Source organism: Lactuca saligna, chromosome 2 (assembly GCF_052625555.1).
Source record: "Lactuca saligna cultivar CGN05327 chromosome 2, ASM5262555v1, whole genome shotgun sequence".
Taxonomy (NCBI): domain Eukaryota; kingdom Viridiplantae; phylum Streptophyta; class Magnoliopsida; order Asterales; family Asteraceae; genus Lactuca; species Lactuca saligna.
In genome coordinates, this window is record NC_136418.1 from 181,662,890 (window position 1) to 181,675,361 (window position 12,472).

The following is a 12,472-nucleotide window of genomic DNA, read 5'->3' on the forward strand; positions in this document are numbered from 1 at the left end:
AAAATTCAATATCTCAAAATATTTTTTTTTCTCTATGTATTTCTATTGATTTTCTAGGGCTTCAAGGGTTTCTAAAGTTTATGCATTTTCTATTAATGCTTCCCATATATATATATATATATATATATATATATATATATATATATATATATATATATATATATATATATATATATATATATATATATATATATATATATGTATATATATATATATATATATATATATATATCTTTACTATCTTATAAAAGAAATCTTAGTATTTCTAAAAATAGATTGAATATAATAATATTATTTTTTTAAGACGTTCAAATCATTAAGCTAATAGTACAAGTAGTCATCAATAAAATAATATTAAATTTTAACCTGTGTTTTGAATTCTTATATTTTCAACAAATTCTATCTCATTCCCTAAATTTCGGATAATTCAAAGTTTGAAACCATCAGAAAATACATGTTGATTCAAATATCTCTCCTGCAGATGACTCTTTATTAATAGGTTTTTATTTTAATCCTTACTTGTAATTTATTTCATCATTTTTAACTTTTTGTATTTTTATCTTATAAATATATTGGGTGAAGGCTTTATTATATCAGTTTTGTTTCTAAAAAGGTTTTTACTATGTTTCTTTAATGTGTTGGCTTTGCAGGTTCAAAGAACTCAACAAAGAGGGCCAGTCAGAGCATTGTATTATCATTAGTTTTTATATTTTGCCATCTTACTTTTGCAATAAAGAACGGTTAAACACAAGATTTGATATGATTAAGGTGGTTTGTATATTTTTCATCTTGTTTAGTCTTAAAATGAAACCTTTTTCATCATTGGTCCGTATAATATCAAGTTTCATCACATGGACTTCCTGATTACTGTGATTATTGTCCTTATTATAAGGTTCTATATAGATTTTGTTCAATATTTTAAGGTTTCGAGAACCTAAATCAATATGAATCATTGAATTACATACCATCGTTGAAATTTTTTTAATTTGTGACCAAACTTTGTTTAAAATCACAATGAACAAGTTGACACCTGAGTATTTTGGGCCTCTCAAAGGCCTATTTATCAACTTTTGAATCACAACATCTGATATTCTAAAGGTTTATTTTTATAAACTATTATTTATATATTTTAGTGTTTTACTTAGTAGGACATTAAATTAATAAAGGAATTAAGGAAGACGGAAAAAAAAAGAGGACGATAAATAATACAAGTGGTTTGGGTATGTATAAATGGAAGTAATAACCATTTAGGGGGTGTTTGGCAAAAAAGCTTATTGCTTATTAGTTTATTAGCTTATAAGTTAATAAGTAAGTGTAGGGTAACTTATGAAAAAATGACCTATTAGAGGTTCTCCACCGGAATAAGTTATTTTAATCCAAACACTTTTTTAACTTATAGTGATGTGGAACCTAATAAGTTGTTTTAAAAAAAGCTTAGCCAAACACCCCATTAATATGGTATGGTAATGCTCTTGAAAAATAGATGTCATTTAATATTCATTTCTCGAAGTGACCGCAAAATGGTTTTAACTCTAAAGAGATCAAATTATTCACCGCCCGCCGCTTTGCGCGGGTAGACGGCTAGTGTGTGTGTGTGTGTGTGTGTATATATATATATATATATGTGTGTGTGTGTATGTGGATTTTTGATTTGGTATGCTAACTAGGGTTGCCATGTCATATGAAATGCCACATAGTCATCTAGATGTATGAAACACTTTGAAGCGGGGATCAAACACAAGACCTCTCATTTGGTAGCAAGGATTGTTAACCATTGAGCAATGTGATATTTTGGTTGTTACCTTAATACTAAACTTATATATTATCTCGTATTGCTCCATTAAACACATTTTTTGAAAATACATTCATATATGTGGTTTTTGATTCATCAAGCTTCAAGGACCAAAGAATAAGAAACCCTAAATTGAAATCAGATTTGGAACACATAAACTGAAAACATCCTTAATCATAATCATATTTGGATGGATCCTCAAGAAACTTGTGGGTTTGTGTGTGTTTATACTGACTTTCCGGTCCCCGAGCAAGCCTTTTTCTTCACACATAGCACTCATATACATAGGCTAGACAAATGTGTCACGACAACCCTTAGGTCGTATTGCGACCCCCTGTCTTCTTAATTTTCACCACATGTCCACTCGTGTCGAGTCTCCTACCACCTATCCCATATTCGCATCACGATTACCTTGTTGTTGTGTCATGACTACCTTACTGCTCAGTCGCGACTCTTGCCACAGATTAGTTTCTACCACATATCATGAACTGGTGACATATAGCCACATTGACGCGCCACAACTTTAAACTGTTGCGTTGTGACTTTACCACATATTTCTATTTTGTCACGCATCTTATTCTGGTGACACGTGTCTATATCTTGGACACGTCGATGCGTCGCGACTCTCATTTCATTTTTCTAGACTTTGCTCAACATGTTATGTCCAAAACGACATTTTACATGCCTAATGGTGTATAATCAAATACTCAAATTTTCGATCGTTGCATTGAGTTCATAATGTTCCAAGATTTTTGAGTTCGAATTCATATGTTTCAGATTCAGATTTTTGAGTTCTTGAGTTTTTAGTTTAGATTTCTTGGGTTCTTGGTATTGTTCTTGAGTTACACCATCGAGGTTATATATATTAATCCAACGTACTTCATGATATATATGTTTAATACAAATGTATCAACCAAAAGATCAATCGACTCAATGATTAATAATCCCCTGATTGCAAAGGAGAGGTCTCATGTTCAACCCCTCCTTTAATGTTGTTTTATTTTTATTTTTAAGATGCTAGATAACATGACAACTTTAGTTAATGTGACAAGCCTAGTCATGATCTCAAGTCAACTAATTCGATCTATATATGCATGTCACATCATCAAAGAATGACATGAAAACATGACATGCCAGCATGTCACCGAATAATCGATGTTGACAAGGAAAATGGAAAATTAAACAAATTAAAAAGCATGGTATTCAAATTAAAAAATTAAGTGCCAGAATCGAAAAACCTAAAAGCTTGTTGTCTTTTATTACGTTTACCCATCATAAAAATGTAATGATCTTTAAAACATCACAACTACAAATTTTCTTAATTCGAATAACAAAATATTCTATTATAATATTATCAAATTTTAAAAAATAACTTACTATATAATATATAATTTTTCAAAAACACACATTATTGATAGGTAGAACATATAATATAATGTAATTAATAGAATGATTAAGGAATTAAAACTTTGTGGCCAATCTTTAATCAAGTTTCAATGCAATGATATCATGATGCTATTAATAAATAAAGGGAAGAATATTTTCGTATGTTACTTAACAAGAGAGTACAAGTATATATATACATGGATACAGAACTGAAAGAGAGTAAATGACTACTAACCCTCGGGAACTAGTTACCGACTATTTCAACTGTACAAGACTATTTCAAGTTATACATGTGTTAAATAGTGTGTTATTATCCCCCGAAAAGCTGAACAGAGGGTCGAACTTGAAGCTTGGAACGAAGAAAACAGACTCTATCCTTTCCTAGTGGCTTTGTGAAAGTATTCACAAATTCATCAACTGAGGAAACATAAACTATCTTTAATGTGCATTCTCCGACTTGCTCTTGGATGAAAGGAAAGTCCAATGCAATATGTTTTGAACGAGTACTGATAACCAGATTTTTTGCTCATGAAAATAGCCCCAACATTGTCACATAACATAAGTGGTGAGTGAGTGATTGGTGCTTAAAAATATGTTATTAGTTGTTTGATCCACAATAATTCAGCAGTAATATAAGCCAAGGACTTATACTCTGCTTCTGTGCTTGATCTAGCCACGACTATTTGCTTTCTGGATGTCCAACTAATCAGATTTGAACCATGAAAAATGGCAAAGCCATACTGAGAACGACAATCATCACGATCTGAATTCCAACCTGCATCTGAATAAGCATGAAGAGCAGGAGCTCTAGTGGGTTTGAAGTGAAGACAATGATCAATAGTCCCTTTTAAGTATCGAAGTATACGTTTCACTGCTTGCCAATGTCTAGTTGTTGGAGCATGCATAAACTAACAAACTCTGTTAACCGAGTAAGCAATATCAGGACGTGTGATTGTTGCATATTGAAGAGAACCAACTATTTGTCTATATAATTTTGGATCTTCAAACGGGTCACCTTCTAATTGAAGACGATGATAAGGATCAGCTGGTGTTGACATTGGAGCTGCCATCTCCATGTTGCTTTTGTTTATAACTTCTTGTATATATGTTTGTTGAGAAATTTGGAGACCATCTGCATGTTGATGTATTTGAAGACCAAGAAAATAATGCAAGTCACCAGGGTCTTTTAATGAGAATTATTGATTCAGAGCTTTGATAAACGTCTGAAGATGAGATGTATTTGTGCCTATTACAATTAAATCATCCACATACATAAGAACATAAAAGTGGAGGTAGATGAAATATGCACAAACAGAGATGTGTCGGATTGACACGCTCTAAAACCATGTGTAACCAAGTATTGCTTTAGTTTTGTAAACCAAGCTCTTGGTGCTTGTTTAAGTCCATAAAGAGCTTTGTGTACTCGACACACATGGGTAGGATTATTCGGATCTTCAAATCCTTTTGGTTGTTTCATGTATACCTCCTCTGTTAGATTGCCATTAAGAAAGGCATTGTTAATGTCTAGTTGTCGAATTTGCCAGCCTTGAGAAACAACAATGGAGAGCACGAGCCGTATAGTTGTAGGCTTAATAACTGGACTAAACGTCTCAAAAAAATCAATTCTTGCCTCTTGACTAAAGCCACGTGCTACTAATCTGCCTTTGTGTCATTCGATAGTGCCATCTGATCTTCTTTTAATCCTGTAAATCCACTTACAACCAATAACATTAGTATTAGTGAGACAAGAAACTAAAGACCATGTGTTATTTTTCATGAGTGCATCATACTCTGCCTTCATTGGAATTTTCCAACATGTGTGCTTATTAGCTTGAGAGAAAGTTTGTGGTTCAAGATGAAATGATGTAGAAAGATGGAAGAGTTTTGGTTTTAGTGAGTTTGTGCGAGCACGGCTCATCATAGAATGTTGATTATTGTCAGCAGGACGATAATGAGAAAGAATAGAAGGATTTTGTCGAGCTCTTGAGCTAATTGTGGATTGTTGATCATATGGAGTGGGAAAGGGAGACAAAGATGAGATGATTGGAGTATTTGATGGATTCGAGTTGGGGGTTGAAGGTGGTGATGAATGAGATGAGATGGTTGGGGACGATTGGATTGAGGATGGTGAATCTATTTGAGTAATAATGGTAGGAGTATTGTCAACATTTTGTGATGTCTGATGTGAAGGAGTAGATTGGGGAATGTATGGAAAGACTTCCTCATTGAAAACAACATAGCGGGAGACTTATATGCGAGAGGTTGGTTGATGAAAACAAAGATAGCCTTTGTGTGAAGCACTATATCCTAGAAAAATGCAAGGTTTGGAACGAAAATCAATTTTGTGAGCATTATATGGTATGAGAAAAGGATAACAAAGGAAGCCAAAGGTTTTTAGAAAATCATAATTAGGAGCTTTGAGATAAAGTTTTTGATAGGGTGATTGGTACTGTAATATTGGTGTGATGGTACAATTGTTTAAGTAGGTTGCTGTTTTAAAAGCATGTTCCCAGAAAACTTGCGGTAGTGAAGCTTGAGCTAGAAGATTTAATCCTTTTTCAACTATGATTCTGTTTCTATGTTCAACAGATCCATTTTATGCTTGGGTATAGGGACAAGAAATACGATGAATGACGCCATTTGCTTGAAGACAAGAAGAAATATTTCGAAATTCCCCACCCCAATATGTTTGTAAGCTCTTTATATCATAGTTGAATTAGGTTTTTATCATGGTTCGGAATTGTAAGAAAGTAGAAAAGGATTGGGATTTATGGGACAAGAAATATATCCATATAAACTTTGTGCAATGATCATCAAATAAAATAAAATACCGATTCCCATTTAAAGAAAATTCAGGGGATGGCCCCCATACATCAGAATAAACAAGTTCAAAAGGTGTAGAAGATGTAACATGTGAAGATGCAATATGAAAACGATGACTTTTTCCAAGTTGACAGGAGTCACAAACACTTGGAAATTTATTTGATGAAACAAGAAGATTAAATGAAGTCACAAGTTTATGCGGAACAGGTTCATGAGGGTGTGCCAAACGTTTATGCCATCCATGTAAGGATGTAGGAACACCGGTAAATGTCATTGAATGAGGTTTTGATATGGTATGAGGCAGCCGATAGAGATTGTGTTTAACATCCCCTCTGAGTATGGTTTGTCCCTACAAGGTCTTAACAATACAATGATTAGGCCAGAACTCCATATAGACATTATTGTCTGCTGTTAACTTAGACACATTTAAAAGATTTTTAGTGAGTTTAGGAACAATAAGCACAGTTGGTAATTTTAAATTAGGCAAAGAAGAGGATCCAACATGAGAAATACATAGGTTTTTACCATTTCTCACTTCCAGCTTATCATCCCCTTTGTATTCTTCTGTAATATGGAGCTTGTTCAAGTCAGGAGAGACGTGATCAGTGGCCCTAGTATCAAAATACCAGGCAGGGTCAATAACAGTAGAAGGACTGTTGTTGTGTTGTGCTATATGGGCTTGTCGAGTCTGCTATTTGGGATTAGGACGTCTAGAAGGATAATCAGTCTGATTTCCTCTTTGCCAGCAATCAATAGCTTCATGTCCTTGTTTGTTGCACATCTGACACAGTGGTCAGCATTTTCTGGAGTCAGAATTGTGAATGCCTGAATTAGGATTTTGATTGTTGTGGGAGTTGGATGAACGGTTGTTGGATCCATTTACTGTAAGAGCAGCAGGTAGTGATTGAACAAATGCTAATCTAGCATGTTCTTGTTCTAGGTGTGCTTCCTCCTGTAACAAAAAACCTACAAGATCATCAACAATCATGACTTCAGTTTTCATCATAAACACAGTAGTAAAAGTGCCATATGACGAATCAAGACCGGTCAATATATGACCAATAAGTTCCTCATCAGAGATTGGAGTAAGATTGGTAGTTAGAAAATTAGCAATATATCGTTTTTTCTCAATATAGTCGATCATTGACATTGACCCTTTAGAGAGTGTTTGAAGTTGGGCTCGAAATTGAAAACGAGAAGCCCTAGATTGAGCTTGAAAGTTTCGTTCAATGGCTTGCCAAGCCATTTGAGATGAAGTTGATAGAGTGACAAGAGCTAGGGCTCTATCAAACAAGGTGGATTTCAACCATTATAAGACAAATCTATCCCTCTTCTTCCAGGTAGCATAGTTGGGATTAGGAGATGTAGTGGCCGGAGTAACAGTGAGAACAGGAGCATCAACAGTAGCCGAAGAAGTAGAAACCGGTGGAATTTGAATGATTGCAGGTGGTGGATTAGGATGAAGAACAAATTCTTCCAAATCAAAGGTTTCAAGAGTTGCAAGAATTGTTGTTCGCCAGAGAACATAGTTATCTCTATCAAGTTTGATTGTGATAGATGGGGTTTGAAAATTTAGGTTAGATGTGTTGGTAACAGCAAGATTGAGTAAACTGAAACAACTTGCTGCCATGGATGAAGTCACGAGAGAGAAAGGAAAAAAATTGTGAGAGATTTTTAGTGCTCTGATACCATAAAGGGAAGAATATTTTCGTATGTTACTCAACAAGAGAGTACAAGTGTATATATACATAGATACATAACAAGAGAGTACAAGTGTATATATACATAGATACATAACTGAAAGAGAGTAAATGACTCCTAATCCTCAGGAACTAGTTACAGACTATTTCAACTCTACAAGACTATTTCAATTTATACATGTGTTAAAAATTGTGTTATTAATAAATATATAGATATATTTCATTATTCACATATCCATGTCTAAACAGATTCAATAAAGTTTTGATATATCGAGTGTTTATCATTTGTAAATAAGTCAAATTCGAGCTTTTTATTCCTTTCCAACAATACAATTGTTTATTGAGATGACGTGTATACTAACCTTTAATTTAAGAATCTATATTTTTTTAATAGTCGTTCACTTTTAGAGTAAATTACAGTTTTGGTCTATGTGGTTTGCACACATCTTCAACTTTAGTCCAAGTTTTGAAATTTTGATATGACTCATAGATATGGTTTTTAATAGTTACGCATGTTGTCCCGGAGACTACCTCCATCAATTCCTATCCGCTAGATGCTTGTAAAGTTCCGCTAGATGCTTGTAAAGTTATCGTAATAACCTATTATTTTATCTACATTTTGATATTATTAATAACTCCAGGTACCATTTGTATATAATGCTGAAATCAAGTCTTAAAGGCTTTCAACCGATTTCTTTATCACTCTCTCTAGGAGGACGGTCGGTTAATTTTGAGGGCCCTATGTTAATATTAAGAAAATTGACCCCTAAATAAAAAGAAACTAATTAATTAAACAACATATGAGAAATTAGTAAGAGCAAGGATATGAACCTGTGTTGATTAGTAAAGGAAGAACAATATCAGCATGTGTATATTATCTAGATAAGTAGAAAACTGAATAGCTAATTATAAAAGAAAGTGAGGGAGACGAGAATCGAACCCTGGTCGTCTTAAAAAGAGGAGGCAAACACACTTCCCTTCATCCGACTGAGCTATTAGAAATTTGATAAAATTATTACGTAATTTAATAAATATTATATAATAGTCTATATAAATTGGCTAAAAATCGGATCCTATTTATTTCAGGTCATGTGTGGTCATACACCCTGCACCCCCTTAGGGTCAAGCGTACCTCTATGCATCTTTATTTCCCACCTCCTTTTCCCTCCTCTACCTCCCTAGTAGCCAATCAACACCACTTCCATATTCCTAGTCTCTGACACTACCTACGTCTTCTTTACTAGACACATCCCCATCTTCATCACTTCGGTAACTTTCAAGCAACACCCACCATATCCATCTTCGTTATCGCATCGTTGCTGCTCCGTCCTTCACCTTTCTACTAGCTTTTGATGGACAATGCATTCATGCACCATGACATTGCTACCATTTGTCATCTACTTCAGACCATATATGTCGCCCTCTCCTTCTACTCCTACTAGTTCTCCTACCACCCAATAATTAGAAGGTTTTATTTTCTTTGTCTCTTCTTCTTGGGTGTGAGACTTGAGGTAAATATTTATTAAGAACATTGATAATGACTACAATGAACAAGGTTTATTCATTTAACATGAACAAGGTTTTATTTTCTTTGTCTCTTCTTCTTGGGTGTGAGACTTGAGGTAAATATTTATTAAGAACATTGATAATGAGTACGATGAACAAGGTTTATTCATTTAACATGAGCATCTTATACACTGACAACCTCAGGGACCACACATGCAACTATTGGAAACCACATGGACAATCCATGTCAAACAAATCAAAAGTTACACTAAAATTGCAGATGTTTGTACAACATAGGGACCAAAACTGTAATTTAATCTATTTTTATTAATATTCTGACATACACTGGTACCATCAACAATAATAGAATAAGGTACAAGATTGAGCCGGAATATAAAACAAACTGCGTTCCATTTTATCCCATAAACTATAAGAAATATATAACTTTTATTTGAATAATTTGAGAAAGGATAATATATTACACTGTACAATATTGTGCATTTTATGTTGTAAACCTCTCATAAGGTAACACTAAAACCTAAAATACACTTTACAAAGTAAAATAAAATAGTACAACGGATATTTCGTTGTGTAGGCTTCTAATTAAGTTCTATCTTGATGGCCAACGATAACTGTATGCGTTTGTTGTCTAGCTGTTGTATGGGTATAACAGTCTCCACGGGTTAACTGGGATACTCTCTTTAACAATAAGATCATAGCTTTAGCCAATACATCCTACCATGGTAATTAACTTGTATCTTATGCCATAGAAGTTGTACATTAATCCTCCACCCATCAAATTAACCTAAGACAAGACTTCATCAAATAGGAAATCACTTGAAAACCCATCATTGTTGAGAAAATCCATATCTAAATAGCCATGAGAGCTAGTGGATGCACAAGAATCTTCATTGTCAAACCACACGAATGGTGGACCCTCATGACCCGATGAACCCAAATGATCATGCTGCCATATCTCATTCCACTCTAAAGCAGGGGACGAATGAGAATAACCATCATTGGCTGACGACACGTTGTCGGACACAGACACATCAGTACTTTGGGTCTTAGACTCGACTTCTTGTTTTATCGAGGGCTGGACTTGGAAATTTGTAATAGCTGAGGGGCTGTTTGAGAGAGAATGATGGTTTTTGGAGGCGCCCCCATTAAAATCAAGGACAACTCCTGAGTGTGAGAAATTATTCTGGGTTGGGCAAGTGTGGTGGCCAAAATATGTGATGTGATACATGTTTGATTCATCTTCCAATTTCTGAACCTGTTTTTGTGCCTTACACCCGTGATCGGGTTTGTGGGTGCATCGGTAATAACACCTGTAAAACCCCCAAACAAATATTAGATTTTTATGGTAAAAATGTTATAATTAGTATTAATTAAAGTACTCAATGGAAAAATAAGAATATACGACTAGGTCAAACCTTGGGGATTGGGAGTTGAGGATCATCTTTTGACCATATTTCCTCCATGCATAACCATCTTCAATTGTAACACTTGTTATCACCCTTGAATCTATGGTCCTTCTGCAAATATTAAACAAGCAAGAACAAATATGTTAACATATGTTGTACCACATGCTATTATAACTGTACCTTAGACAATAATAAGTTTGTTCATAATTGGTTTTGATGACATTGTATTTGGTAGATAAATATATATACATCAAGATATATGTACCTTCTCTTGTAGCAACCTCTCCGTTCCTTCAAAGCCGGCGCCGGTTTCTTCCTGTTTTTAACTTCCGGTGTCTGGTCACCGGAAGTAGCTAAAGTCATATAGGGACTCGCCGGAGCACCGGCAAACTCTCCGGAATCACAAGATCTCAACATTGAAAGGCCACGGGAGAAAGATCCAAGTATTTCCATCACAAGATCTTCAACAGAAACCGACCCATCATTATAAGCTCTCCGGCAAAGTAAAGCCTGTAGCTTCTTTGCAGAATCTTCGCCTTTAATTAGGGTCTCGTTCAATCTTTTCTTGTTCTTTTCCATATTGTGATGATATATATAAATACAGATGATATCTCAGATGTGTTATCTATGAATATAGGCTAAAGTGAAGGTGAAGTGATGGACTGTTGCTTTATATATGTATTTAATTTAAGAGAGAAGGTAGGAAGGAAGCATGTAAATAACTTCGACGAAATTTCCATAAAGTGAAAGAGGAAATCTAGAAAAAAACTGGAATGACGTCATTCAAATGAGTCATGCTGACGTTGTGTTTGGTGCTTATCTGTCAATCAATAATTCATATGACCCAATTAAAGTGGTGACTGGTGAATATACCGGATACTCCGGCCCGTATTGAAAGGCTTCTAGGCTTCTACCGCTTTTGTGACCGCATTTTTGGAAAATTTGACGACAACGTCCGTCCGTTACTTTTTTTTTTACTATTAAATAAATATAATACTATTAAATTTTCTTTATTTTCTATTTCATTTGGACTGGTAGGTGTGGGTAACGTCCATACGGCGTTATTAGAAAAATACAAAAAAAGGCGTTATAACATGTTATGATAGTAACGGAGAGTGGTATGTAGGCTAATAACGTCTGAGAACATGCAAGGAGGGCGGTGTTCACGTGTTATAATACCCAATAACATCGTTGCCCATTCCCACCACTCTTAGGGTAAATAATATTATATTTGTGCATGTGATTTTGTATTCTTTTTATAAGTATGGTGCTTTATCGTTAAGCTCAAATCTCTTAATTTCAATCTTTAGCATTAGCCATAGTCGGTATGGATGAGCATATGGATCAGGCCCGTCTTAGAGGGTGGGCGATAGGAGCGACCGTCCAGGACTTATTTTTTAAAGGGGCTCAATTTTTTTTATAGAAATTATTAGGGGCTCAATTTTTTTTTATAGAAATTATTATATTTAGAAGATAGTACAAATAATTTTATTTTAATTATTGAGTTATTATGAAAGAAATTAATGACATTTATATATTTTAAGGGCTCATTTTTTTTTCCTTCGCCCTGGGTCCAAAATATGTTTGGAACGGCTCTGATATGAACCGGGGAACCGGCTGGAACCGGTACTGGAACAGGAAACCGATGGAACCGATCGGACCGAGACGAAAACTATATTATTAGCAATTTTTGGAACCGGCCCAAAATCGGGAACCGAACCAGACCAGTTTATAATTACAAAATAAGGTAATTCCATCACCAACGTTCATTAGTATCTGACTTTTTGGTTGATGAATATTCAGGGAAAATATCATGGGAGCTTTAACTTCGTATTTTT

General features: G+C 34.6%; 1 protein-coding gene across 1 annotated transcript; it reads right to left on the reverse strand.

Annotated features, from left to right (window-relative positions):
* Window positions 1-9,862: 9,862 nt before the first annotated feature.
* LOC145028413 (WRKY DNA-binding transcription factor 70-like) lies at window positions 9,863-11,289 on the reverse strand. The gene is made up of 3 exons (XM_078977100.1): window positions 10,900-11,289; window positions 10,644-10,745; window positions 9,863-10,538 (listed from the first exon to the last, which is right to left on the reverse strand). The coding sequence occupies exons 1-3, from the start codon at window positions 11,211-11,213 to the stop codon at window positions 10,013-10,015; spliced, it is 942 nt and encodes a 313-aa protein (XP_078833226.1). The 5' UTR covers window positions 11,214-11,289; the 3' UTR covers window positions 9,863-10,012.
* Between the last annotated feature and the right edge of the window lie 1,183 nt (window positions 11,290-12,472).